Source organism: Bactrocera dorsalis, chromosome 5, assembly GCF_023373825.1.
Source record: "Bactrocera dorsalis isolate Fly_Bdor chromosome 5, ASM2337382v1, whole genome shotgun sequence".
NCBI classification, from domain to species: domain Eukaryota; kingdom Metazoa; phylum Arthropoda; class Insecta; order Diptera; family Tephritidae; genus Bactrocera; species Bactrocera dorsalis.
Genome location: NC_064307.1, coordinates 34,080,969 through 34,105,033, shown reverse-complemented (window position 1 = coordinate 34,105,033; position 24,065 = coordinate 34,080,969). Strand labels below are relative to the sequence as shown.

Below are 24,065 nucleotides of genomic sequence, written 5' to 3'. Positions count from 1 at the left end.
ATTTTCATCGCCTACTAATGGATTTCTTGAGAGTTTGAGACATGTTTGAAATGGCAATTTGCAATAACCTTGGTTTAAAAGTATGGCACCACAACTGTGGTAACTGCAACGGAGCCCGATTTTTTTCTGGCAAATGACTGTCAACTCTGCAGCATTCCTTAAAATTATTAGGAGAAAAAATGCCGATCATGTGTAAACCCCGACCATTTGTCTTAGTTGTAAAATAAAAATAAAAAATAATTGGCGCTTCTACAAACTTTATTTCATATGAGGTTTGCTATTTCCTTATCATGTTACATTTGCAAACGTTTTGTTTTTATGCGCATTTTCTATAAATAAAATAATGATTACAAATAATTTGCTGGTGCACAATTTAAATGTGGATGTTCTTCAATTTACGGTTAAGATCATTGAACTTCATTATTTTTCGAACAAAGAAGTCGCCATAACGATGTGAAATCTTCGTGTCGGCTATATGGATCATGTCATCATCAATATAGAAGTCCAACTACAAAAGAAAAAAAATTTAGAAACAAGTAAAGAAATATAATAAAATTTAAATTTACCTCTGAACCAGATTTGAAAGAGCCTTCCAAACCACTAGAGCCCTTGGTCCAGACCAAGTTACGCATTTTGTGCTTAAAACAAAGCAAACGAATAAGAAGTTTTGAGACATCATCTTCACTGGCGTTTGGATCGATAAAAGAGGCCAATTTGGCTAATGGTAATGTTGTGTACAGTTTGAGATAAGAACGTGTTGTAGGCAAGTCCTTTTGCTGACGTACTTCATCCATAAACACCATCAGTTGATGTTCCATTGGATCTTTAACGTAATCCTCCATCGGAGCATCGGCGGCGGGCGGGCATGGGGTAACGAATCGTGGACAAGCGAAGATGAAGAACGATTTGAATACTTCCAAATCGCCACACTGCATCTTGAACATAGCATCATGATAATTCTTTTCACGAAGAACTTGTTGAATTGATTCATCAATGCATTGCGGATGTAAGACAAGGCAGATTGCCAGCAAGTGGTACATTTGTTCAGCTTGCTTATTAATTTGATCGTTTTGGTATGAGCGCGTGCTGTACAACTGCTTGGTGCGTTGGATGTACAAGAGGATTTCAGAGAATGTGCGAATAGCATCAGCATAACGGCGCATCATCATGTATGCGAATCCAACATAGTATGAAGTTGAAATTTGGCAGGCAGGTATATGAGAATACTGCGACTTCTTGTGGATTTCTATTGGTTCCAGTACTTTAATGGCTTGATAATAATCGCCCAACAGTGAATGTACACGCAAGAGGCCTACCAATGAGAAGTAACCCAACATTTTATAAAACGATAATTCGCCAAACTCTCCAGCAACAGTTTGAGGATCATTTCCTTGGGAAATTGCTTCCAGTTGTTTCTTAATGTTTGAAATATCCACCAGAGAATGTAGAACGTTTAATATGCAGAGTATACTCCAAACATTACTATGATTAACACAAAGTTGTTGAATCTCTTCCTGGGTCTTGTCAGTAAGACGCGCTCTATAAAATAGCATGTTGTAATATTAAACGAAACTGAAGAACATTAATGTTAAATTACCTGTATTGCGCAAAGTTTTGGAATTGGTAAACAAATTCATCAACTAGTTCCCACAGCCAGATATCAGGTAATTCCAATGATACTGGATTTTGTGATGAAATTATTAGATTGAAGAAATCGCAATAATTAAAAAAGGAATTTATGCGTTGATCTAATTTAGGACCACCAGGTATACGGGCGTGAATATGACGGTAGTACAATTCCTTGTATAAAATTAAGAAAACTTTATCGTTATCTACAATCGCCGCTACTTCTTGCTCATCAGGCCAAGCGCTTTTATCGAAATGATGGTCACTAATTTGTGGAAACGTATTCTCGTACATATTTTGTATATCGAATAGTACACCCTCTTTAATGGCCTGGCAGAAGTTTTGAAGGAAAAACTTTACATTGTCGGGCATTCGAGTTGCGTAGTAATTACGTTCATATTCCATATCCAATTGCGGATCGCCGGTGTGTCCATAATCGTCATAGTAGTCCTAAAATGATAAAGGGAAGTAAATTGATCACCTAAAATGAATACTCGATGGATTGTTGTCACAACCAGAAAGTATGGTTATGTTATAAAATTTACAACTCGGTGTTGCTCATCAATTATTGATACTTTTAGGTATACAAATTTACTCACAGCACTTCCATAATCCTCTCCGCTATACATGATGCTAATTTATAGTATTTTCACCAACAATATTAACAGATTTAAACCGTGACTGAGAATATAAGCACGCCCGCAAAAGTCTATGCCACGAAAAAGAGTATTTAATTGTAAGCCAATCGACCTGTTCGTTTTTAGAACTGCTATACCGACTGAAGAAACTGTCAATGAATGAAATAGCCGAGATTGCCAATATTCATTTATTATTTCAAAATCGTGGACATGAAAAAAATAAATGTAAATACAAGGATATGTAAATAACTAAGAAATAAAGCAAAAATAACAAATTTTTTAAAAGCATACGATCCATTGCAAAGTGTCTCTATCCTCTAATCAACACTATTACACAAAATATAACATTTGTTCATTTATATCCATTAAGTTTATTTTTTAAGAACAAAAATTTTTTATGCACAAAAATAAAGCAATAAATTAAATATCGCTTGTTTAATATTAAGAATGATAGAATACTGAATAGAGTTCTATCAGAGAACGTCTAATTTTTGTTTTGATTGTAAATCTCTTTCTTATTTCGTTCGTTCTTCGGTGTCAAATTTGACATTGACGTTTCTCGCACCTGCTCTAAACGGATAGTGGAGTATTTTTATTATTCACATTGTTTTTCCTGCAAAACTTCTTGGATTTTGCATCTTAAAGAATGGTGTCTTGGAGCAGCATTTCACGTCCATTGACGGCTTTATCCCAATATCGGAACATTTTAAACTCACCAGTTTGCCGAAATGGTGAGTAATTATACTGTGAAGTTGCGGCGCTTTTTGCCAAATACATTACGCAACTCGTATATTCTATTTAAACAAATTATTTACTTATAAAATTATAAATATTTTAGCCGTACAACAGCAGATACGAAAATCCGGACATGACCACCATCAGTTTACAATACAGCCTTCTCGATTCCAGTGGAATAAGTTCAAAGATTTGTTGCACTTCTACGTCATGATCGGTCTTATTCCTATTACAGGAATTGTTTTGTATACTAACATTTTCATTGGACCAGCTCAGTTGACCGAAATTCCAGAAGGTTACGAGCCCAAACATTGGGAATACCATAAGGTTAGTTTTTCTAAGAAATAAAAATTTGATTTATTTCAAATATAAAGCAGTGAAAGATGCAAAAACCATAATAATAATGGCATTTCGACTGAAGTGAATGTAACTCTAATGATATGAAACTAAAATCAAATAATATTTCAGCACCCGATTTCTCGCTTTATTGCTCGGTACATCTATCCTTCTCCGCAACAAGAATACGAAAAAGCCTTGCACCATATTTTTGAGGAAAATGAGAAAGCCATGATAAGGTAAGAGAAATATTAATATAATTTTCATATAAATATTATATTCATTAACTTTCTAGACAACTTGAGAAAGAGGTGAATGAAAAAATGGCGGAACGTAACGATTACAAAGCCTATTACTACAGACCTGCCATTGCCAAATATCATAGAATTTCTAAAGAGGCTGCCGATCAATTGGAATCAATAAGAGGCACTAAATAAATGTTTTAAATCGGTTTTATTTGTAAAAAACGATGATTAAAGTTAAAAATTGGAGATTGTAATGCTCCAATTAATAGTTAAAATAAATGCATTATATTGCTCTTAAACGATTTTTTATTAATATAAAAATTACTTAAACATATTAAATAAGTTCCTATAAGTACCTACAATCATAGCGATTACATGTACATAATACATATACAAACATCTTAATACTACTAAGATAGTCCCTCTATATTGTATTGATTATTCAACCCCAAGCTTGGTTTTTGCAATAATAAAGAACAAGTTTCCCATTAGTTCCATGACATTCATAGAGGTTTTTTATAATTTGATCCGGTGCAGGAGCGAAGGTCTGATTAACATAAAGAAACTGAAAAACATCAAACGTTAACAAGAGGTTTTTTTTCTATGATATGGAAAACTTACGATCTGTTCATTTGCATCTAGTTTTAGATATTGGTGTATAAACTTCTGTATCCAACTTACAGTTTTGTTAGGATCTACTGTCCATTTTCGTTTCTTGATTATCGGAACATTGCCTGTAGCATTGAGTAGTATACAGACTAAAAAAAAATCCAATATTTAAAAGTACTCTTAACATGATTTCATACGTACTCTTTGAATTGTCTTTCTCAGTTATGGAATTATCCTCTGTATCCGCCATGGCTGTATTATTTATTAAAAGGTGTTCCTTTCTTACAAAGTGTATATTTCAATAATCTGTTTTATCAAAAACAAATTACTATACAACAGCTGTTTGTCCGACAATGTATATCGATAAAAGTGACGTCGTTGCCACTTGGGAAAAAGTAAACGTGAGTTTACATAAACCTTTGAAGAAGAAATGTTTATAAATCATAAAACAACTAACGTATGCTTTATACAAAAAGTTGATGTTATTATAAAAGAATTAGTTGGATTTATTTTATCTTAGTATTTGCGTATATTTGTACGTTCTCTGCCAAAAGTCATACAAAACATCAACAAAATTTGTGAAATTGATGGTAAGGCAGTTTGTAGTGTTTGACCAGAGAACGTATATTTTATGCAGAGAACGTTTATAATAAATAATAAACGTTCTCTGATGATGATATACGTTCTCTGGTTTGACATTTGATGATGCACGTGTGAAAAAAAAATTGTTTTGAATGTTTTGCTTTCCTTCGATGTGACACGATTCCTAAAATAAAATATATTTGTAAGCCAAAATGAATAGAAATTTGTTTGAAGGATCAGATGAAAGTGATGGAGAGGATCTCCAAATCAGCACCAATAAGGAGTATGCAAAATCATATAATAGTTTCCGTAAAAAGGAGTTATTAAAAAAATGTAAGTAACTTGTTTTTAAAGTCAAAAAAGTATTTACTGAGTTTACTCGGTTAATAGTTAAGGATCGTGGATATGATGTTAATTCCGAGTCATCAAGTGATAGTGAGTCTTCGTCGGAAGAAGATGAAGTGGTCGATATAAAATTTGATAAAGAATTCCTTAAAACCTTGTCGTCATTAAAAAATAAGGATCCAACGATATATGATAAAAGCACACAATTTTTCCAATCCATAAATGAAGATAACGATGACGCTGAAGATGAAAAAAATGTGACAAAAGATAAAAAACATAAACCAGTAACCTTAAAGGATTATGAACGTCAAGTTATTTTGGACAAAGGCGGAATATTTGAAGATGGTAAGATCAATGCAACAATTTCTATAAAAATATTGGTGTAATGCTAAGTTTTTGTTTTAAAGAAATAGATTCTGACGAAGATACCCCAAAACGTATATCATCACCAACGTTCGCCGAAGAGGAGCGCAAATTAAAAGAAGAATTAAAGAATGTGGTTAACAAAAACGATTCAGAGGACGATGAAGCTAATGAAGACGCCTTTGGAGGAATTTTCAAGAAAAGAAATAAAACGAAAGACGAGCAAGACAAAGAAGATGCAGATTACTTGAAATGGCTGGCTGGACAAAAGGACGACATAGAAGATCCCATAAAAGAATCCTTAAAACCCCTTAAAAACTACTGGAACAGTAACAACTTATCACAAAGTGAACGCTTCTTACGAGATTATATTTTGAATAAAGGGTAAATATAAATCATGAAGAAATATAAATTAATACTCATTTTGTCATTCTTTATAGTTATGGAAACACCAAGTCTTCAGATATTCCCACTTATGATGAAATCGTTGGGGATAATCAACCATTGTCGGAAGACGAACAAGAACTAGAAAAACAAGCGGAATTTGAACAAAAATACAATTTCCGTTTCGAAGAACCCGATGCCGAGTTCATAAAACGCTATCCTAGGACAATTGAGCAATCCGTACGTCAAACAGATGATCGGAGGAAACAAAAAAGGCAAGAAATAAAAGAGCGCAAAAAGTTTGAAAAGGAACAAAAAATGAAAGAGCTAGAAATAATTAAAGAAATGAAGCGAAAAGAGATTGAGGATAAAATACAAAAAATTAAAATGGTAACCGGCAATGAAGAACTTGGCTTTAAAGATGAAGAACTCGAGGAAGACTTTGATCCGGAAGCACACGATCGACGAATGCAAGAAATATTCAATGACGAATATTATCAAGTCGATGAGGGTGAAGAAAAACCAGAATGTCCATCGGATATTGAGGAATTAAAAGTGGAGGACTGGGACAACTATGATCCGAATGCGGAAGATGGCGAATATTATAATGATACTCATTGTGAAGATGAAGACTTCAATATGGATTGTGATTATGATCCTGAGGCGGCCAAAGAACAATTGCAAAAAGAACTTATTGAAAATACAAAAAAGAGAAAAGGTCGAAAAGGTCGTAAAAGCCAATTTATGGAAATGATAAAGACCGAGAAACCAGTTTTTGATCCAATCGATGAGAAAACTTATGAAGAATATATTGATGAATACTATAAGTTGGATTGTGAAGATATGATTGGCGACATTCCATGCCGTTTTAAGTATACAGAGACAACGCCAAATGATTTCGGTCTCACCATAGAGGAGGTAATGAGCCGACACCTTTCCACATATATAATTTAATTAAATATTTCCTTCCTTTAGATACTTCTAGCTAAAAATAAAGAACTTAATCAGTGGGCAAGTTTAAAGAAAACCATCCAAATACGACCAGAACACTTGGAAAAAAAGGATCAAAGATTATATAAATTGAAAGCCAAAAATGAAGCACTAAAAAGAAAAATATTTAAAAGCTTATATGGCGAAGGGTATGATTTAACACAATTTATTTTTATTCATATACGTTATATAAAATTGTCTTAATTATTTATGGTTGTAGGTCGGATGATGAAGGCGCTGAGGAGGATATACTAAATGCACAGCCAAATGCTGATTCCACTGAAAACGATACAAAAAACAATACCGAAATTGGTAAAACAGAGAATAAAAATAAGCGTAAACTTCACACAGGAGAGGAAACCAATAGATCGTCTAGCGTTAACGACAGTAACGAAATTCCAGACAAAAAACTTAAGTTGGATGATCCAAATCCGAAGGCTGACAAAAGCGCGAAAGTAAATGAAGACGCACAAACAAATAGTAAAAAGAAGCGTAAAAAACGTAAATCTAAAGCTAACAATGTAGCGCCCGAAACCAACACATCAGCACATCAAAATTCAAACAACCAATCGCCAAAAGACAATAAACCAAACCCATTTAAAGCCACTGATCATAACCAATCTTCTTCGACAAATACATCTAGCTCTATTATCGGAGCATCAAGTAACTCAGCGCTTGGTAAAACCAAATCAAGTAACCCAAATAAACCAAACCCGTTTAAAGGAAATAAAAATAATAAAATAAGAGGTAACGGTCAAGCAAACTCGGAGCAGAGCTCTCGTTTTGTGTCCAACAAAATACAGAAAAAGAAATTTAAACCGAATTCAAAGAAATTCGATTCAAATAACAAAGTTTCTAAAGATGGGGTAAGCATTAGCGACGATCGCCTAAGGGCATATGGAATCAACCCGAAAAAATTCCATAAAAAGCAGAAATTTGGAAAGCCCCAAAACTAATTGAAATTAAAGTAACATTTTAAATAATTTTTACATTGTCGGTTTTTTAACTCGTGTGTAAAAATAGATTGTAAGATTATTTGCCTTTTTGTAAGTTACATATTTCACTGTATAAAATTGAAATATTTATTTAAATGTATATATACTGTATAAATTATATATGGAATAGATGGACTATAAATGTTGAAAAGTTTTCAGTTATAGTTTAATCTTGTGTACACCAAACGTATGCAATAATAAAATTTATTTTAGTAAGTTTGAGTCGTTATTTTAATTGGGTGCTGTTCTGGATAAAATTTGTTAAGTAGTTTTCAAGGATTATCCGTTAAAAAAGTAGCAAATTAATATATGTTTGTAGTCTTTATTGCCAGCAAAGCATACGTATACAAAAAATAGAAACCCTGCAAAATTGACAACAACACTCTGTCAATAGCAAAAGCGTCGAACAAAAGCCATTGTAGATAACCGTTAATGGAACCGCTTGTCAAATTTAAGAATTCACATTTTTATATACATATGCATATAAACGGCATATAGAAATGCAATATTTAGAAGATATATGTAAATAAAACTGGTGGACGGGAAATGGAAAGTAATAAATCACCAGACTCTTGCGGATATTCTAATTTTTTTTGTCATTCCCCGATTATTCCTCTTACTAATTATGGAGTTGACGTTACCTGGCCAGAAATGGGAACAACATTGGATGTACCCATGTTCCCACAATATTCAAACCCTTTTGAGTTGTTTACCAACCAGGTAATGTGAGCACAATTTATGCAAATATAGAAATAAAGACGTAGGTATTTTACAGCGAACTGAAATATCACACTGGCTTTGTGATTACTCTGACGACATATTCCAAACATTACGTGAGACAGAGTTGCGACGAATTGTTTTAGGATTTCAATCCAAACAATGCACCTTCAGAGAAGCAATGTTGCGGTTGTTAAAGGTGGCTGCGGAACTGCATTCACTTTCTCGTACAACTTTACATTTAGGTGAGAAATTAATTTCAACCCTTAAATATAAAATAAAGAATTGCTGCATAATAAAAACTTTTTTTTATTTGTTAATTTAGAAAAATAAACGTTAATTTAATTGTATACTTAAATTATTTAGGTAATAATAGTAACGTGAAATCTTTTAAATATTTTGTAAACCTATTCACGTCACAAAATCTTTTTTAATAAGTGTCGTTATATCACATACATGCATATGTATACATTTATTACTCATTAATAAAAAATTGTCTCCACTAAATTCATATTCGATTTAATTATTATTTTTCAGCACTTTACTTGCTCGATGGTTTTATGGATAATTTTACTATTCGAAGCGAAAAACTAAATCTAACAGCATTGACGTGTTTAATTATTGCGGCGAAAATTGAGGAAGCTGACATTAATGCACCGAAATTTGTTGATATGAATAAGCTTGTTGGAGATGTTTATACTGTGGAGGAATTTCGCCAAGCTGAAATGAAAGTTTTAATGTTATTCCACTTTGATTTAATCCGTCCCACTGTTGCTACATTCGCGGAATACTTTTCCAATCACATAATCACACTCGATGATTACCATCTTTACTTACAAAATTGGCATGGCGGTTTATTTAAATATAATTCTATACTAAACCCGCAAATGGAAATATTGAGTTATACATCAACTGATATAATTCCACCATTCTACCGGACTTATAAAGAAATGGCTACGGCATTAAGCAAGTTAATGTTTACCCTTGTAGACGAATCTTTAAGTTGTATGTTCCTCAAATTTTCATTCAAAATTTTACTTTATTCAGTTCAAGTATAAATTGCAGGTATCAAGTTTGTGAATGCTCGTCCTTCGATAGTAGCCGCATCCTGCATTGCTGCCGTGCGGCATCTCTCATTTATACGGCCTACCTGGACACCCTACCTCGTACAAATAACCGAATGTCCGGTAGAAGAAATTACACCGTGTATGACTGCTATAATTGCATTATATAATTTACATATAAGTAAAATGCAAGCAATGTGTTATGCTGCGGCTAAACTATCAAGCAATGGAGGAGCTATTTGCGATAGTCCAGAGTCTGGTTTTGTATCTATATGCGATACGAAATCTGAATCATCGGACAATGAAAGTAATATTGATGTTGTTGAAATTGATAATTGTTCACTACTGCTAGGTAAGAGGAGTCATTCAACTACAAACCTTAACGAGAATATTGCGGAAGAACAAAATTTGTGTACAAACGCCGAATATTCTAGTTTAGCTAAACGCAGAAAAAAAGTGTGAAACGGATGAGTGCTTAAATATTGTATACCATTTATCTGCAGTAGTACTCCTTACTAAGATGTCAATTTAATTTCGGTTATTTTCGAAATATTCCTCCATATATTGAATATTCTTGTTTTTGTTTGTTTAATATTTTTGGGCGTTACTGCAATTTGCAGTATAGACCTATAGTTTGTAATCCAAGTAATTTTCAATAAATTAAACAAGAGTGAAAAATAATACATATACCTGCAATAGTTATCTCAACTTGATTAGGCTTTAATTATTTTCCGATTTTCTGAGCTATCATATTGATCAAAGTGCTTGGGGGTTGCAAACCGAAAGTGGTGTGCTCTTATTTTGTAAGACAAAATAAAGATTAATAAACGATTTTTTCATTTATGTAATTACCATTATTTTCTAACCGTAATATGAGGATATTACGACCATAAAAATATCGAGGGAGCTTTAAGTACTTTAAAATCTGACTTCATACTATCAAAGAATATATGTATAGTATTTTATCCGAATAAAATTTGATGCACCGAAATTTCACTTATTTTCTAAAATTTATTTTCACAGTTTGAAGAGTAGAATATTTACTCATAAGATAGTCGAGGAATGATTTATACAACATTTACATTTTCTAGCCTATCAGCCAGTTTAAAAATTTTATAATACTACTTAATTAAAAAAAATATATATTTTAGTGTTCTTATCGTTGCATATCCCTCCGTTTCAATACATCGAATATAACATCCGAAGCGCTTTGCTCATTGTCATTATTAGAATCATCAGAGTCGCTTTGTTCCAGTAATGGAATGGTTTGGGAGGAATGTTTCTTTTGGAGTACGGCAGATAATACATTCCCACCTGCGCCGGCATTGCCACCAGTCTGATGGCTGTTATTATTTGTATTGGAACTTATGGTAGTTTCATTGAAGCGTAAGTCACTTTCCTCTTCACCCATTTCAAGGGATTCCATTTTTGTGAGAGTCAAATATTTGTGCAACAAATGCATGCAAATACCAGCTAAGCAAACGATTAATCCAAGAACGTTTATCAAGCTTAATTGATCACCATTCAACTCCACCCCAAGTGCAAGTTGACAAATATCCTAAAAAATAACAAAATGTGTATACTAATTGCACATTTGTATTTTTAAAAGTAATTACCTTGAAAATTCCAGCAATTGAAAGTGTTAAACCGGAAGTTTTTGAAAGAACTAAATATTCACTACATTCCATTAGAAAAGCGAGTACCGCACCAAATGTGATATAAAACACGTTCCGTGTAATCACGTCGTTAGATAATGTGGATAGGTCAATGTTATACAGCTTGCTAGCTATAAAAAACAGTAACTTTAGCTAATTGCAGTTGCATATTAATTCAATTACATTATATTTACCCTCAAATGTTATTAGGAATGGTAAGACCGAGGCGATCATCCAAGGTTGCATGTAATATATCATATCGATTGGGTTGTGCAAACCTAACTTAGATTTCTGCATGACAAATTGCGCAAAGCTCCATCGGATACCGCTGCTCAAAGAGGCCAACAGAAGAAATATAAAACCGAGTGTATTAAAATCTGCGGCTTCGTAGGTGAACATAAAAAGTCCAATAGCAATTAGGCCGACAATAAATATGAGGAAGCAACTCTGTAATTAGAAATTCCTATTTCATTAACTTATTTGACCTTTTTTTATGTATACCTTCTTTTCTAGTCCAAGCATTATTGCAAATATAAGTATAAAAACAATCGTTGAGGATTTAGTCATTGTATACAAAGAGATGGGCACTAGCGCTAGTCCCCAATTTGAAAAGCCTATGTCGATGCCACTAGCAATACCTGCTGGTGCCATTTTTTGCCATGCCGTGTGTAAATCTAATTTTACTCTCGTCTTTCCAACACATATTTTATAAATTGTTCGCACAACAGCAGAAAGTAAAAATTTCAATACTAAATGGTAAGCTACGATGGTCATGGGATATTGTAGTTCCTGAAATGAAGTAAATATATTTTAAATGGTGGCTCAACACATTTAAATCCAACACATACCTTAATTAACTTTTGCTGATAGAAAGTTAAACCTATAGATAGCACTAAGTAAAGAAGAATAATCATTACTGTTCCGACTGCCATTTGCAGTAGGCGAGATCCCGGCAGAAGAGCGGCATTCGGTGAACCCGCCACACCTCCAGATTCATTGTGCACATTATCCCGGTTAATGTTTTTAGCGGCTAAATGTCCGTTTATGTAGCAATCTTCTTCCTCATCTTCACTTTCATATCTTATGCGATGCTCAGTACTAAGCTCGATCTCCTCATTTTCGTCATCATCCTCATCATAATGTGACCCAAAAGTTGTACGTCGTGACAGTCCGCTTTGGTTTACATCATCTTGTTTACTACTGCCGCTTAAAAGCTCATAACGCGGTTGGGTCATTACTGATGCACAAAATAAGTTTTTGGGTCCGACAAATATTTTAAAAAAGTATTCAGTTTTTATCGGTAAATTATACCACCGGTTTTGATTAGGTGAGAAATACAAGTATTGACATTAGTCACTGTTGTGGCAGTCGGTTCCCATATGTTCGTTTGCTTTGTTATTGAGCTTCTTCACACTGTCTCCAACTATTACCAACGTTTAATAGACTTCTTTGTATACTTGTTTAAATGCGTTATCAAAGCTTTACAAATACATAACGAACATTAGATAGCACTAATACTTTTCTTTTTTTAAAAAGGCAATATTGCAACGCCAAACAGATTTATTACCGCCTTGCTGACGTCCCCATTCATTTGCTGCTGTTTACTACCTTTGTTGTTGTCTAATTCGACAAATGCCAGTTTGTGACCACTGTTGCTTCATGCAATCGTTGCCATATGATATTACGGAGATTGTACAATAATACATCCTTTAAATTAAGATTGAAGGAAAAAGTCAACAATTTTGGTTTAGTTTTAGCAAAAAAATCCGAATTTGTTGGATTTATGTATTAACGGGACGGTTTTTAGCTAAATGTAAAGAAATTATAGGAAACTACCAAAGTTAACGATTAATTATATATGTATATTATATATGTATATAAGTTTTGAAATTCAAATTTTCGTTCACAAAACAAAACAAAGGCATCCGAATAAAAATTGCGTGGCAACACCAAAATGGAATTACTATACGTTCCCAATATTTCTATTTAAAGTAGGTTAATTTGAGCTAAGGTAAAATTGATAACGGTCTTTACAAGTTATTGATCAATCAGAGATAAAGATCAATCGTATAATGTTCATTCAAAACGGACATTTTGATTATATTTGAAAATTGATCCTTACGTAAGCAGATTTATTACAATTATTTACCCATTGTCGCCAAAAGTAAGTTATAAGGGAAGAAGAGTAAGGACCATAGAACGCTTCTATGAACAATCCTAGTCGATATTACAATACGGTTTATGGAGAATTCCTGGTTTGTTGCCACGTAAGGTCAGTCTACTGTTAGCAAGTTTGTTTACTAAAGAGAAAGTGATAGGGTAAGTGTGCCAGTGACCCGACACTCCCCAGTGATCGGACACTACTCCCATTGTGCAATTATACTAGGACAACCGTTGAAACTGACAAGCTTAGAAAAATCTCAATCGAAGCAGGCATCGATTTATAACGGTTTGAGCATAATTTTCATTTTATAAAAATGTGTTAGTAAATATTTAGTTTTGATCATAAAATTATCTAAAAATAAATCGTGATAAATAATAAAGATTTTTTTTATCCGGATGACTTTATACTGCAGATATCGGCCAATATTAGAGATATTAAAACAAATTAAAAATCATGTTTTACACATAACAGTGTATCTTTGTACCTAAAATAAATAAAATTGATTTTCAAAGGAAGGAAGGGAAGGGAAGGAAAAGGATTTTCGAACATCCAAGGAATATTCTTTTGAATGGGTCCGTTTCGAAAACGAAGATGATCCTGATGAACTAAATCAAATAGGTTTGCAGCCGTGGAGCAATGGAAGACAAAGCTGTCTTGATTTGGTAAAATCATAGACTAAACGGTAATGAAAAATTCGAAAAGCTCAAAATGTAACTTGTAATTGTGACGTGTTTAAAAATATCTAAATTTTTTATTGTCTTATTAATTTCTATAACACCTCTAGAATATTGTCCTAAATTTTCAAGTTGATCCGAGTAATAGTTACAGAAGATAGAGGCTTAAGAACTTGTGCGTTCGAGGCTAGCTAGGATAAATGCGCGATTGGCACGATTTCTCAAGAAATACTCAACCGATCTTCATGAAATTTTACATAGGTCATTGAGATACAATTTTTAAAGACTTGGACAAAGGATTTTTTTCGATTACAACTATTTGAAAAAAAATGTCGCGAAGTTTTCACTGCAATTTTATTTTTTTTTGTTAAAATACAATTTTCAGTTTTTTTCCTTCGTCCAAGTTCTCAGTTAACTAACTAAAAAACATTTATTTTCACTTTAGATGATCCTGTAAAGAGTTATCCTGCAAAGCGGGCGCATCTTTTTTCGAGGTTTCGAGATAAAATATTTTTTTCCAAAACTTCAAAATTTCTGTGTTAATATTGTATTTTTTGTAACAATAAAAATTCTAATAAAATATTTAATTTTTTATATGAGAAAACAATTGTTGAAAAAATACTGTTTTTTTATCCGAGGAAACCTATGTAAACCCTTAAGTTTAATACGCAAATTACTATCTACAAGATTCACGTAAGACCTCACCTGCACTCACGGTAGTTCTGCAAGGTCTTTGATAGATAAACCTTAGATAGAAGTGTTAGAAATACCATTATTATTAGATATTATAGCCAAAATACAGGATATGGTTTTGGAAGATCGTCGATTGACTGACAAACATTTTGTAGAGGCTCTACACATCTCATTAGGCAATGTGAGCATTATTTTAAGTGAAATTTTCGGTTTTAGAAAGCTGAGACTTGAGTCTATCACCATGATCCTGAATCAAAACAAGAGGCTAAAGAGTGCTGTGAACCTGGTTGTTCGGCTTCGAAACGAGTTCGTGTCCGGAACTCGGCCAAGAAGGTTATCGCATCACTTTATTGAGTTGCGAGAAGAATTTTGTTTGTGGACTACTTGTGAACTGTTAAAAGCAATTCATTCTGAATATTATTGCAACATTTTGGACCAGTTGAAGGAAAAAATAGTGAAGAAAGACCTGCTTTGCAGAAGAAAAAGTCATTTTTTCAACAGGACAATGCACCGTGTCACAAGAGCATTTTGACCATGGCAAAATTCTATGAATTAAAGTTCGAATTGTTGGAGCATCGACCGTATTCACCAGATTTGGCCTCCAGCGACTTCCATTTGTTTCCAGAACTGAAAAAATGTATGCGTGGCAAGCGTTTTTCATGAATGAAGAGGTCTTAACGCCTGTTGAAGCGTATTTCGCAGACCTTCCGGTTTCTCACTTCAGGGATGGGATCCATAGGTTCGAGGATCGTTAGAGCAATTGTATTAATGTTCGGTGATATTATACTAAATAATAAGGGGAATTTGAATTATAAAATTGTGTTTTTCATATCAAACGACAAAACTTATTGAACAACCTGGTATCTATCATATATCTTATAGCAGTGGATATTTGAGCTTTAAGCTATTGTCAAGAAGTTTTTTTCATAGCGGCCTAATTTTAATAAATATTAACTTCAGTTTGTTATAGATATGATGTAAGCTAATTTTAGCAACAAAAAATTACTTTGATAAAGTAGTTTTTCATGTTATCGAACATTTTAATCGAAATATAATAATTTTAGTTAACAGCTAACTGTTTGACATGTCCTCGCAAACGGCAACCAACTTCAATGGTATCCTTTAAGCGCCGGCGCAGTCCTGAAGCGCACCACATATGTATGAACATATATCGGTTGGACGACCGAACGGGAGTGAAAATATTGGCAGACGAGTGTGCCAACTGTCATTTTAAGTAGAATACACACAGAAGACGGAATTCGTCCTATTGTCTCGCTTCACATAAAATTTAAGTTGAACGCTTTAAGCTCAGAAAAACAGTATTAATTGCTAAATAATAATTTAAGTGAAGCAAATAAAAAGCGGAAAATTCGCATTGTTAACAGTATGTGGCTAAGGATGCGGAAATGTAATTGTTGTCTCTGCGAAATATTGTTAGAATAAGTTACAAGGAAAGTGTTGAGGTTTACGAGCGCAATGCAGCAATGAGCTAGCTAGGCAGTTAAATTAATAGTAGCGTACAAGAAAGCGAAAAGTGTTTCAACTTTGGTGAAGGTGATAATGTACCAGCTGGCAAGCGTGCGTGAAACATTTTAAAAATATTTTGAAAAAAATAAAATAGAAATTTTTGGAGAAAATCTTTGCTCAAATCAGCTGAGTCAGCAGTATATGTTTTGACTGTTGTTGTTTGATTCGGTGTGGCGTCAGTGAAAAACCTTGATGACTGTAAACGAAAAAGTCCACCCAACAATTGTGCGTACTGGTTGGCGGGTAGCGGCGTCGACAAGGCGACTGTGTACATGCGTGCCATTGTGTTTGTGAACCTTTGTCTCGGTATAAAGTTCTGTCTGTGTCATTTGTGTTGGCAGCGGAGGTGAGGAAGTTAAAGTCAAATTAAAGGCCGGTCAACTGTAAATGTATGTGCAGCGAATAGTAAAAAGTGAAATGTGGGATATTACATAAAGAAAAAATATGCGTGCGTACTATATAGCAAATGCTTAATCGAAAAGCCTTACACAACTTAACAGAGAAAAAATTATGTTTAAATAATAACAAGAAATGTAAAATGTGTAAGGCAAGGTCTTGCGAAAAATAATATATTACCTTATAATAATTAAGTAATCGAACGAGAAAACGGTAAAACGGTTATGTTGCCCCTCACTGTTGCAATTTCGGCAATTCAAAAGTGAATTTTTCGCAATAAAGGCTTTAACAAAGTATGAACGCGAACATGTCAGCCACATCAAATATGGAACAGGTAATCGAAGTTGAAAATAATAATTATTATTATGTAATTTAAATATTTGTATAAAAAATCTCACTGTATGGAGGCGATCAATCGTGACTAAAAGACATGTATTTCGAGTTTACCCATTCGTTATACCCTTAAGTTTTTCACTATGTTATGAGGCAAGTAGGGTTTGAAATATTTTTTTATTTGTTTTTGTTTTAAATGAACGCATACTAACAGGTCAATCGAAAAGTTCTCGGCCTACCATTATAGAACACTTTTTCTTGGCGAAATTCGCATTTTTATTCAACAACGAGCATTCTTTTTAGATCTGAGTACAGGAAATAGGCGCTGGGAGCCGGATCTGGAGAATACGATGGCTCCGGAAGCAATTTGAAGCTCAATTCAGAAACTTTTGCCATTGTTTTTACGGTCGTTTTCGACGATTTCGTCCTTTAAATGGTCCAATAACTCTATATTATAGTCGCTGTAGATGATACTTCCTTTTTGAAGATAGTCAATAAAAGCGATTCCAAGCGCATCCCAAAATACTGACGCTATAACCTTGTCAGGTGACTGTTGTGCTTTTCTACGCTTTGGAGCGGGTTCGTCATGTGCAGTCCACTCGGATGACTGCCAGTTGGACTTCGGGGTAAAATCGTGTTTCATCCATTGCTACATATCGACGCTAAAAATCCGATTTATTACGCTTGAAGATCTTTAAACACTGTTCCGAATAATCAATTCCTCGTTGTTTTTGTTCAAAAGTGAGATCGCGCGACACCCACTTGTCACAGAGCTTTCTCATACCTAAATATAACTGGATGATATGATGTACACGTTCAATTGATTTCTTTAGAGTACCTGCTATCTCGAACAACTTCACTTTATGGACATCCAAAATTATTTGGCAGACTTTTGTGATGTCTTCGTCGGTAACAATACAATGACTATTGCAGAAGCTGTCAGGTGGCAGACGAAAATGAGACAGTAAAACATCTTCTATGCGAATGCAAGGCTCTTTACAGAAAAAGAATAGCAAATATTGATCAAGGGTGTCTGGACGGCTTTTCAGAGGTTGCAAAAATAAAACTTCTTGCATTGTTGAACATCATCAGAAGCACGGGGTGGTTCAGAGAAGAGACAATGGGGCTCATAAAGGCCTAGGTGCGTCGTCATACAGCCACCCTCGCACCGTCGCAAAATTACAGTATGCTAGATTTATTATGAATATTTTACAAGGTGCGTTCCAAAGTGAATCTAGCGCCCCCTGGTGGCGTCATCTATATGTCGATGTGGTGCGTTAGAATCCGCTATCTTTATTGTCTAGTGAGAATTTCATGACATTTCACAGATTGGAAGTGAAGTTATTGCGTTTTAAGTATTAGTATGTTTGTGTTATCGATGCGAAAATGAGCTTCGAACAAAGAGCCAACATTAAATTTTGTTTTAAAATTGGTAAAACTTTTACCGAAACGTTTCAATTGATGAAACAAGTTATGGCGATGATTCCCTAGCAGAGTGCACGAGTCGTTTCAACGTTTTCAAAGTGATTGTGAGGCCATAAATGACGATCAACATGTGGGCCAATCAAAATCTGTGATCACCGGAAATTCCATCGAAACTGTGCGTGAATTCATCAGAAATCATCATTGAAATTTATATAATTGGCATTGGACATCTCCAAAACATCGATTTATCGCATTTTGACCGAACATTTGGGCTTACGAAAGGTGTGTGCACGGTATGTTTCGCACAAATTGACTGACGACCAAAAATTGCTCAGAGTCCAACATTCGAAGGACATCATTAAAGGAGTCAAAATTTACAAAAAAAATCCTTTACAATATTGTGACTCGTGATGAAACGTGGTGTTTCCAATATGACTCCGAAACGAAACGCTAGAGGGCTGAATGGAAGGCACCGGACGAACCGAAACCCAAAAAATCGCGCTTGGGGAAGTCAAAAGTGAAGACAATGCCGATTTGTTTTTATGATTCCAAGGGTATTGTCTACAAAGAATTTGTTCCACCCGGCCAAAATGCGGTATTCTATCTTAGGGCGTTTAGTGCGCCGTATTCGACGTGTTCGGCCCGAATATCGAGAAAAAGAAAGTACAGAGTACTGTACAGAGTATTGGAAATAAATAATACATAAGTGGCTTACAGGGGTATGTGGAATAAATAAGGACGTTTTAACCTTTTAAAAGTCTAAAAGCAAGAAAAATGTTCATAGACATTTTACATATATTGCCCCAAAATATATACAGTATAAAGACAGCCGGAAGGTCGCGAATAAGCAATATTTGGGCTGGAGTTTCTATAAGTTAAGTGAATAATCACCGATGTATATGTATATATAGAAGCAAACAAAACTAGCAATATTATTACATTAAGTGTTTTCTGTTGAATATGTTGAAAAACTATACCATAGAATATATTAAGTTATATAGAACCTCACTATTTATCTTTGAATCATTTCGCAATTATTTCGTAAATGCTCTTCATTCTTCATATCTTAGTTTCATTATTTCACATATTTCTACACCTACTCACTATTATTCTTTCGGTTTTCCATTTAGTACGTATATCTGCGGTGTAAAGCAAAGATGACGACAGCGACAAGAGCTGGGCGCTATTTTTCATTTTACTCATATTTTACTCCCTTAGTGTCTGCTCCGCTTCCGCCATTGGGGAAGCTGTGGTTTTCTCCTGCCTTGATAACACGAATGATTGCTTCAATTCAAACCAGTTTTTCAGTATTCATTTACAACATCACAGTCGCAATTCTTCAAAAAAGAGTTTTCAACAGAGACATAATACGTGTATATACAAAATAGTATATACAATGATACAAAATTGAGGAAAAAGGAAATTGCAGGTCTTCAATTTATCATTTAATTTTTCAATATACATACTAACACATGAAAAAAAATAGTAAGACTTTGTTCATAATTTTAAAATTCTTAATTTATTCTTCAAAATCTATATCCTCTCCGTTAAAGTAATCCTTCTTGGCCTCAAAACAATTGCGCCAACTTTTATCCACCCCTCGAAAGAGCTGTTAAAGTCAACTGCCGGAATAGCCTTAATACGGGTAGCGATTCACATTTTAATGTCTTCAATTGACTCAAAACGGTTTCCCCGCAGAATTCGACATTCGTGGTTCCGGCACGATATTGGTTGAAATTTTGGCGATAAACTCAGGAAGAAACAATGCAGTATGCAAAAAAACAGGAATTGTCGGCCCATATTTTTGGTATATTTTTACAAATATCTTAGCGCAAACAATGCCTAATACTCAAGTAGTATTTATTGTTGATAGTTTGACCGGTCGGAAAGTATTCGGGATGCACTACATCTTATTTATTGAAGAAGACTGTCAACATAACCTTGATTTTTGACTTGCTTAACGTAATTTTTTCGGCTTCGGCTCACCTTTGCTACGATATTCGGCCGTTTCCGGGTCGTAAGCATTAATTCAAGACTTATCGCCAGTAATAATACGTTTCGTGATTTCCTGGTACTCGGAAAGCAGTGTTACACAAACGTTAACGCGACGCTGTTTTTTCGAAAATATTGAGTGGCTTTGGAACCAGTCGTGCTTTCACTTTTCTTAGACCTAAATGGTTTTTCAAAACAGTTTTCACTGATCATCCGATATCCCTACGATGCCATTAAAATTTCTGACTGTTAATCGTCGATTCCCAAACACCAATTCTTTTATTTTATTTACGTGTTGATGTTGATGGTCGTCCTGGACTTCGTCATCGAGTTCTCGATCCTCTTTGAATAATTTATACCAATCAAAAACACTTGTTCGCGGCAAACAATTATCACCGTTAGAATGTTTCGGCACCAGAAATTTGATTCCGCACACAAAATTTAATGGAACTTTTTTGTTGAATAATGTCATTAATCGTAAAAATGACGAACGCCCTTTATGTGCTTCAGAAAGACAAGCTTATACTAAATACATACTTCGATGTGACATTTGTGGAGCAGAGTATCGTAGAAGACCCGAATGAGTCAGAACAGTTGTGGCCATCCAATTTATTTAAAGTTTAAGGCGGAAAGTTCTTGGGTTTGGAGACTTATCCAATTCGTGCAAGAATTGAAGCCGAAGCACAATAAGTGAATGGGGCCAGAACGAGATTACCATCGACTCAGCAACGAAGCTCACTTTTGGTTGAAATGGCTACGTTAATAAACAAATTGTTCGCATTTGTGGTGATTTGTTGTTGTTCAGACACCGTTACATCCTCATAAAGTTATTGATTGGTGTGCTCTATGAGCAGAATGAATCATTGATCCATATTTCTTCAAAAATGAAGCCGGTCATTATGTTACAGTCAATGGGGAAAGCTATAGAGCCATGATTAATGACTTTTTTGGGAAAAAGCGCGTTATTGCTGATATGCGGCCTCAATTGCTGCAAAAAGAGGTCGAGCCTCTCAGCTGAAATTCGTTATAAAGCTAATTTCTTGGTTTTATTTGAAAGTTCAATTCATACATTTTAGGTATCAATCAAACTTCCTTAAACTCAACACTTAAGGTAGTAGTCTGTTAACTTGGGTTCAAAAAATCTAAATTTTTTTTTTGCTTAATTTGATAGTACAATGTCTTGAGAATAAATTGTGAAAATTTCAGACTGAAATTCGAAATATTTCGGGAGTTATAACAAGAGAGCACTAAGCTCAATAAAAGACAAGCTCCAGCTAAACTTGATCTGGGTTCCCGGCCACAGGAACATTTTCGGTAACGAAAAAGCAGATGAGTTGGCAAAGGCAGGAGCTTTCCTCAATGAATCCGAGGCGGAGCTCATACCGAGCCCGCTAGGATCGATCAAAGGAGAGATCAATAAACAATTTCAACAAATTGCTAACAACAGGTGGAAAAACATTACGAAATGCGTCATAACTAAACAATTATGGCTAACATACGACAGGAAAAGAACCAACGACCTATTAAATAGGTCAAGAAAAAGTATTTACAGAATAACAGCTACCACAACAGGGCACTGGCCATTTGGGGAACATGCGTCCAAAATGGGTATGGCCTACAACGACATCTGCCGTAGCTGCGGAGTAGCAGGGAACAAGGAAACAATATTCCACTTTCTCTGCGAATGCCCAGCTCTGGCACAGATCCGACACAAAACACTCGGAATCCACCAAGCACCAAACCTTGAATGGATTTCCACCAAAAGCATATCGGACATAAGTAGTTTCATCGAAACCTCAAAATGGTTTGAGAGAGAAGGTGGAACGTAACAGCAGATAGAGGAGGTTCTACGAATAGTGTATCAAAATGGCACATCAGTGCTAATTGAGCCCGATAGGGCTGCACTCCTACCTACCTACCTATAACAAGTTTCCTAGAGCACCTCGAGAGACACGACCTCGGAGTTGTTGACCTTTAAACGCGTTTTTCTCAAAACATTGTTTTTCTGGTCGGCCCGGGTACTAACTTTTTTTTCTACTAAACCGATTTTAACAGGCTATTCTACACACTTATAGTTCTCGTCGGTAGAATTTTTTCACCTCTAACTTTTTATTTTACAAACCTTTCTTTGCTAAGATAAAAGGACTTTTTTTCAAAGTCCGCCATTTTGTTATTTATCCTTGAAATTTAACTTCAGTAGTTCCGACCAGAATGATATGTTAATCTATAGAATAAACAAAAATATTTGATTTCGGATAACATCAAGAGCCAAAATCACCCGGGCTACTCACGTGCATTTTTGAGGTTCCAATTTTGAGTGACAATAATAAAAGTATTTAATTTTTTCAAATAAATTTTTTTTATATTTTCAATATGTAAATAAAAACACTCTCAATATTCAAGATAATTCAATTTTATTTTCCTATAAAAAACCATCCCCCAAAGAAGTCATGAAAATAGGCATAAGTTACCAGACTACTAACTTAATTTAACTCCTTCTAGGAGAAAAATTTTAAATGTCGGACATGTACAAATGTATGTATTAGTTGTGTTCCGACATCTGACTTTTTATTGGAAGCAATAAAAGTAATGGTTTGAGTTTTCCCATTTTTAAATTGTTCGCGGTTTGCTTCATTAAGATATCTGAGCTTTAACTCATCATACTGATAATTGAAATTATAAGGGCATTACTATAAAGGCATTAATAGAAAGGCAATAACAAAGGGAGTCTCAAAATCAACAGAATATTGGAATTAATACAGGGTGTTCCAATATTAACGCAAGATTTTAATTTAATTTAATTAAAATATGGTCGGTATATTGTTATAATTTCGTCAACTGTAATGAAATTTAATATAATTTTGATATAGCGGCAATTTTCAATCTTGTGTTAATTCTGGGACGCCCTGTATGTATGCATTTCTTTTTGCACTACATAATAACGGGTGATTTTTTTGAGGTTAGGATTTTCATGCATTAGTATTTGACAGATCACGTGGGATTTCAGACATGGTGTCAAAGAGAAAGATGCTCAGTATGCTTTGACATTTCATCATGAATAGACTTACTAACGAGCAACGCTTGCAAATCATTGAATTTTATTACCAAAATCAGTGTTCGGTTCGAAATGTGTTTCGCGCTTTACGTCCGACAAATTTTGTTCAGCGATGAGGCTCATTTCTGGTTGAATGGCTACGTAAATAAGCAAAATTGCCGCATTTGGGGTGAAGAGCAACCAGAAGCCGTTCAAGAACTGCCCATGCATCCCGAAAAATGCACTGTTTGGTGTGGTTTGTACGCTGGTGGAATCATTGGACCGTATTTTTTCAAAGATGCTGTTGGACGCAACGTTACGGTGAATGGCGATCGCTATCGTTCGATGCTAACAAACTTTTTGTTGCCAAAAATGGAAGAACTGAACTTGGTTGACATGTGGTTTCAACAAGATGGCGCTACATGCCACACAGCTCGCGATTCTATGGCCATTTTGAGGGAAAACTTCGGACAACAATTCATCTCAAGAAATGGACCCGTAAGTTGGCCACCAAGATCATGCGATTTAACGCCTTTAGACTAT

General features: G+C 34.6%; 7 protein-coding genes across 8 annotated transcripts in view; 4 read left to right on the top strand and 3 right to left on the bottom strand.

The window, feature by feature from the left end:
- Positions 1–240: 240 nt before the first annotated feature.
- On the bottom strand, positions 241–2,719 carry LOC105227129 (eukaryotic translation initiation factor 3 subunit L). The gene is made up of 5 exons (XM_011206339.4): positions 2,537–2,719; positions 2,226–2,413; positions 1,598–2,076; positions 567–1,539; positions 241–508 (listed from the first exon to the last, which is right to left on the bottom strand). The coding sequence occupies exons 2-5, from the start codon at positions 2,253–2,255 to the stop codon at positions 374–376; spliced, it is 1,617 nt and encodes a 538-aa protein (XP_011204641.2). The 5' UTR covers positions 2,256–2,413; positions 2,537–2,719; the 3' UTR covers positions 241–373.
- A 64-nt stretch (positions 2,720–2,783) lies between these two features.
- Positions 2,784–3,879, top strand: LOC105227131 (NADH dehydrogenase [ubiquinone] 1 beta subcomplex subunit 5, mitochondrial). The gene is made up of 4 exons (XM_011206341.4): positions 2,784–2,995; positions 3,103–3,326; positions 3,468–3,574; positions 3,631–3,879. The coding sequence occupies exons 1-4, from the start codon at positions 2,911–2,913 to the stop codon at positions 3,770–3,772; spliced, it is 558 nt and encodes a 185-aa protein (XP_011204643.2). The 5' UTR covers positions 2,784–2,910; the 3' UTR covers positions 3,773–3,879.
- LOC105227130 (autophagy protein 12-like) lies at positions 3,874–4,539 on the bottom strand. The gene is made up of 3 exons (XM_011206340.3): positions 4,391–4,539; positions 4,202–4,338; positions 3,874–4,145 (listed from the first exon to the last, which is right to left on the bottom strand). Exons 1-3 carry the CDS (start codon positions 4,437–4,439, stop codon positions 4,023–4,025), a joined length of 309 nt encoding a protein of 102 aa, XP_011204642.1. The 5' UTR covers positions 4,440–4,539; the 3' UTR covers positions 3,874–4,022.
- A 190-nt stretch (positions 4,540–4,729) lies between these two features.
- LOC105227132 (protein KRI1 homolog) lies at positions 4,730–8,066 on the top strand. Its single transcript, XM_049459231.1, has 6 exons — positions 4,730–5,104; positions 5,162–5,461; positions 5,524–5,863; positions 5,920–6,781; positions 6,839–7,002; positions 7,074–8,066. Exons 1-6 carry the CDS (start codon positions 4,984–4,986, stop codon positions 7,807–7,809), a joined length of 2,523 nt encoding a protein of 840 aa, XP_049315188.1. The 5' UTR covers positions 4,730–4,983; the 3' UTR covers positions 7,810–8,066.
- A 168-nt stretch (positions 8,067–8,234) lies between these two features.
- LOC105227134 (cyclin-J) lies at positions 8,235–10,312 on the top strand. Its single transcript, XM_011206344.4, has 4 exons — positions 8,235–8,568; positions 8,624–8,810; positions 9,103–9,570; positions 9,631–10,312. The coding sequence occupies exons 1-4, from the start codon at positions 8,395–8,397 to the stop codon at positions 10,089–10,091; spliced, it is 1,290 nt and encodes a 429-aa protein (XP_011204646.2). The 5' UTR covers positions 8,235–8,394; the 3' UTR covers positions 10,092–10,312.
- Positions 10,313–10,620: 308 nt separating this feature from the next.
- On the bottom strand, positions 10,621–13,038 carry LOC105227133 (solute carrier family 35 member C2). The gene is made up of 5 exons (XM_011206343.4): positions 12,133–13,038; positions 11,786–12,073; positions 11,479–11,731; positions 11,246–11,415; positions 10,621–11,187 (listed from the first exon to the last, which is right to left on the bottom strand). Exons 1-5 carry the CDS (start codon positions 12,517–12,519, stop codon positions 10,786–10,788), a joined length of 1,500 nt encoding a protein of 499 aa, XP_011204645.2. The 5' UTR covers positions 12,520–13,038; the 3' UTR covers positions 10,621–10,785.
- Positions 13,039–16,038: 3,000 nt separating this feature from the next.
- LOC105227137 (putative uncharacterized protein DDB_G0277255) overlaps positions 16,039–24,065 on the top strand; it is a 151,859-nt gene continuing 143,832 nt past the window's right edge. For both annotated transcript variants that reach the window (XM_049459226.1, XM_049459225.1), the window contains exon 1: positions 16,039–17,072. In XM_049459226.1, coding sequence (XP_049315183.1) covers positions 17,034–17,072 — 39 coding nt within the window. In that variant the 5' untranslated portion in view covers positions 16,039–17,033. The remainder of the gene's footprint in view (positions 17,073–24,065) is intronic.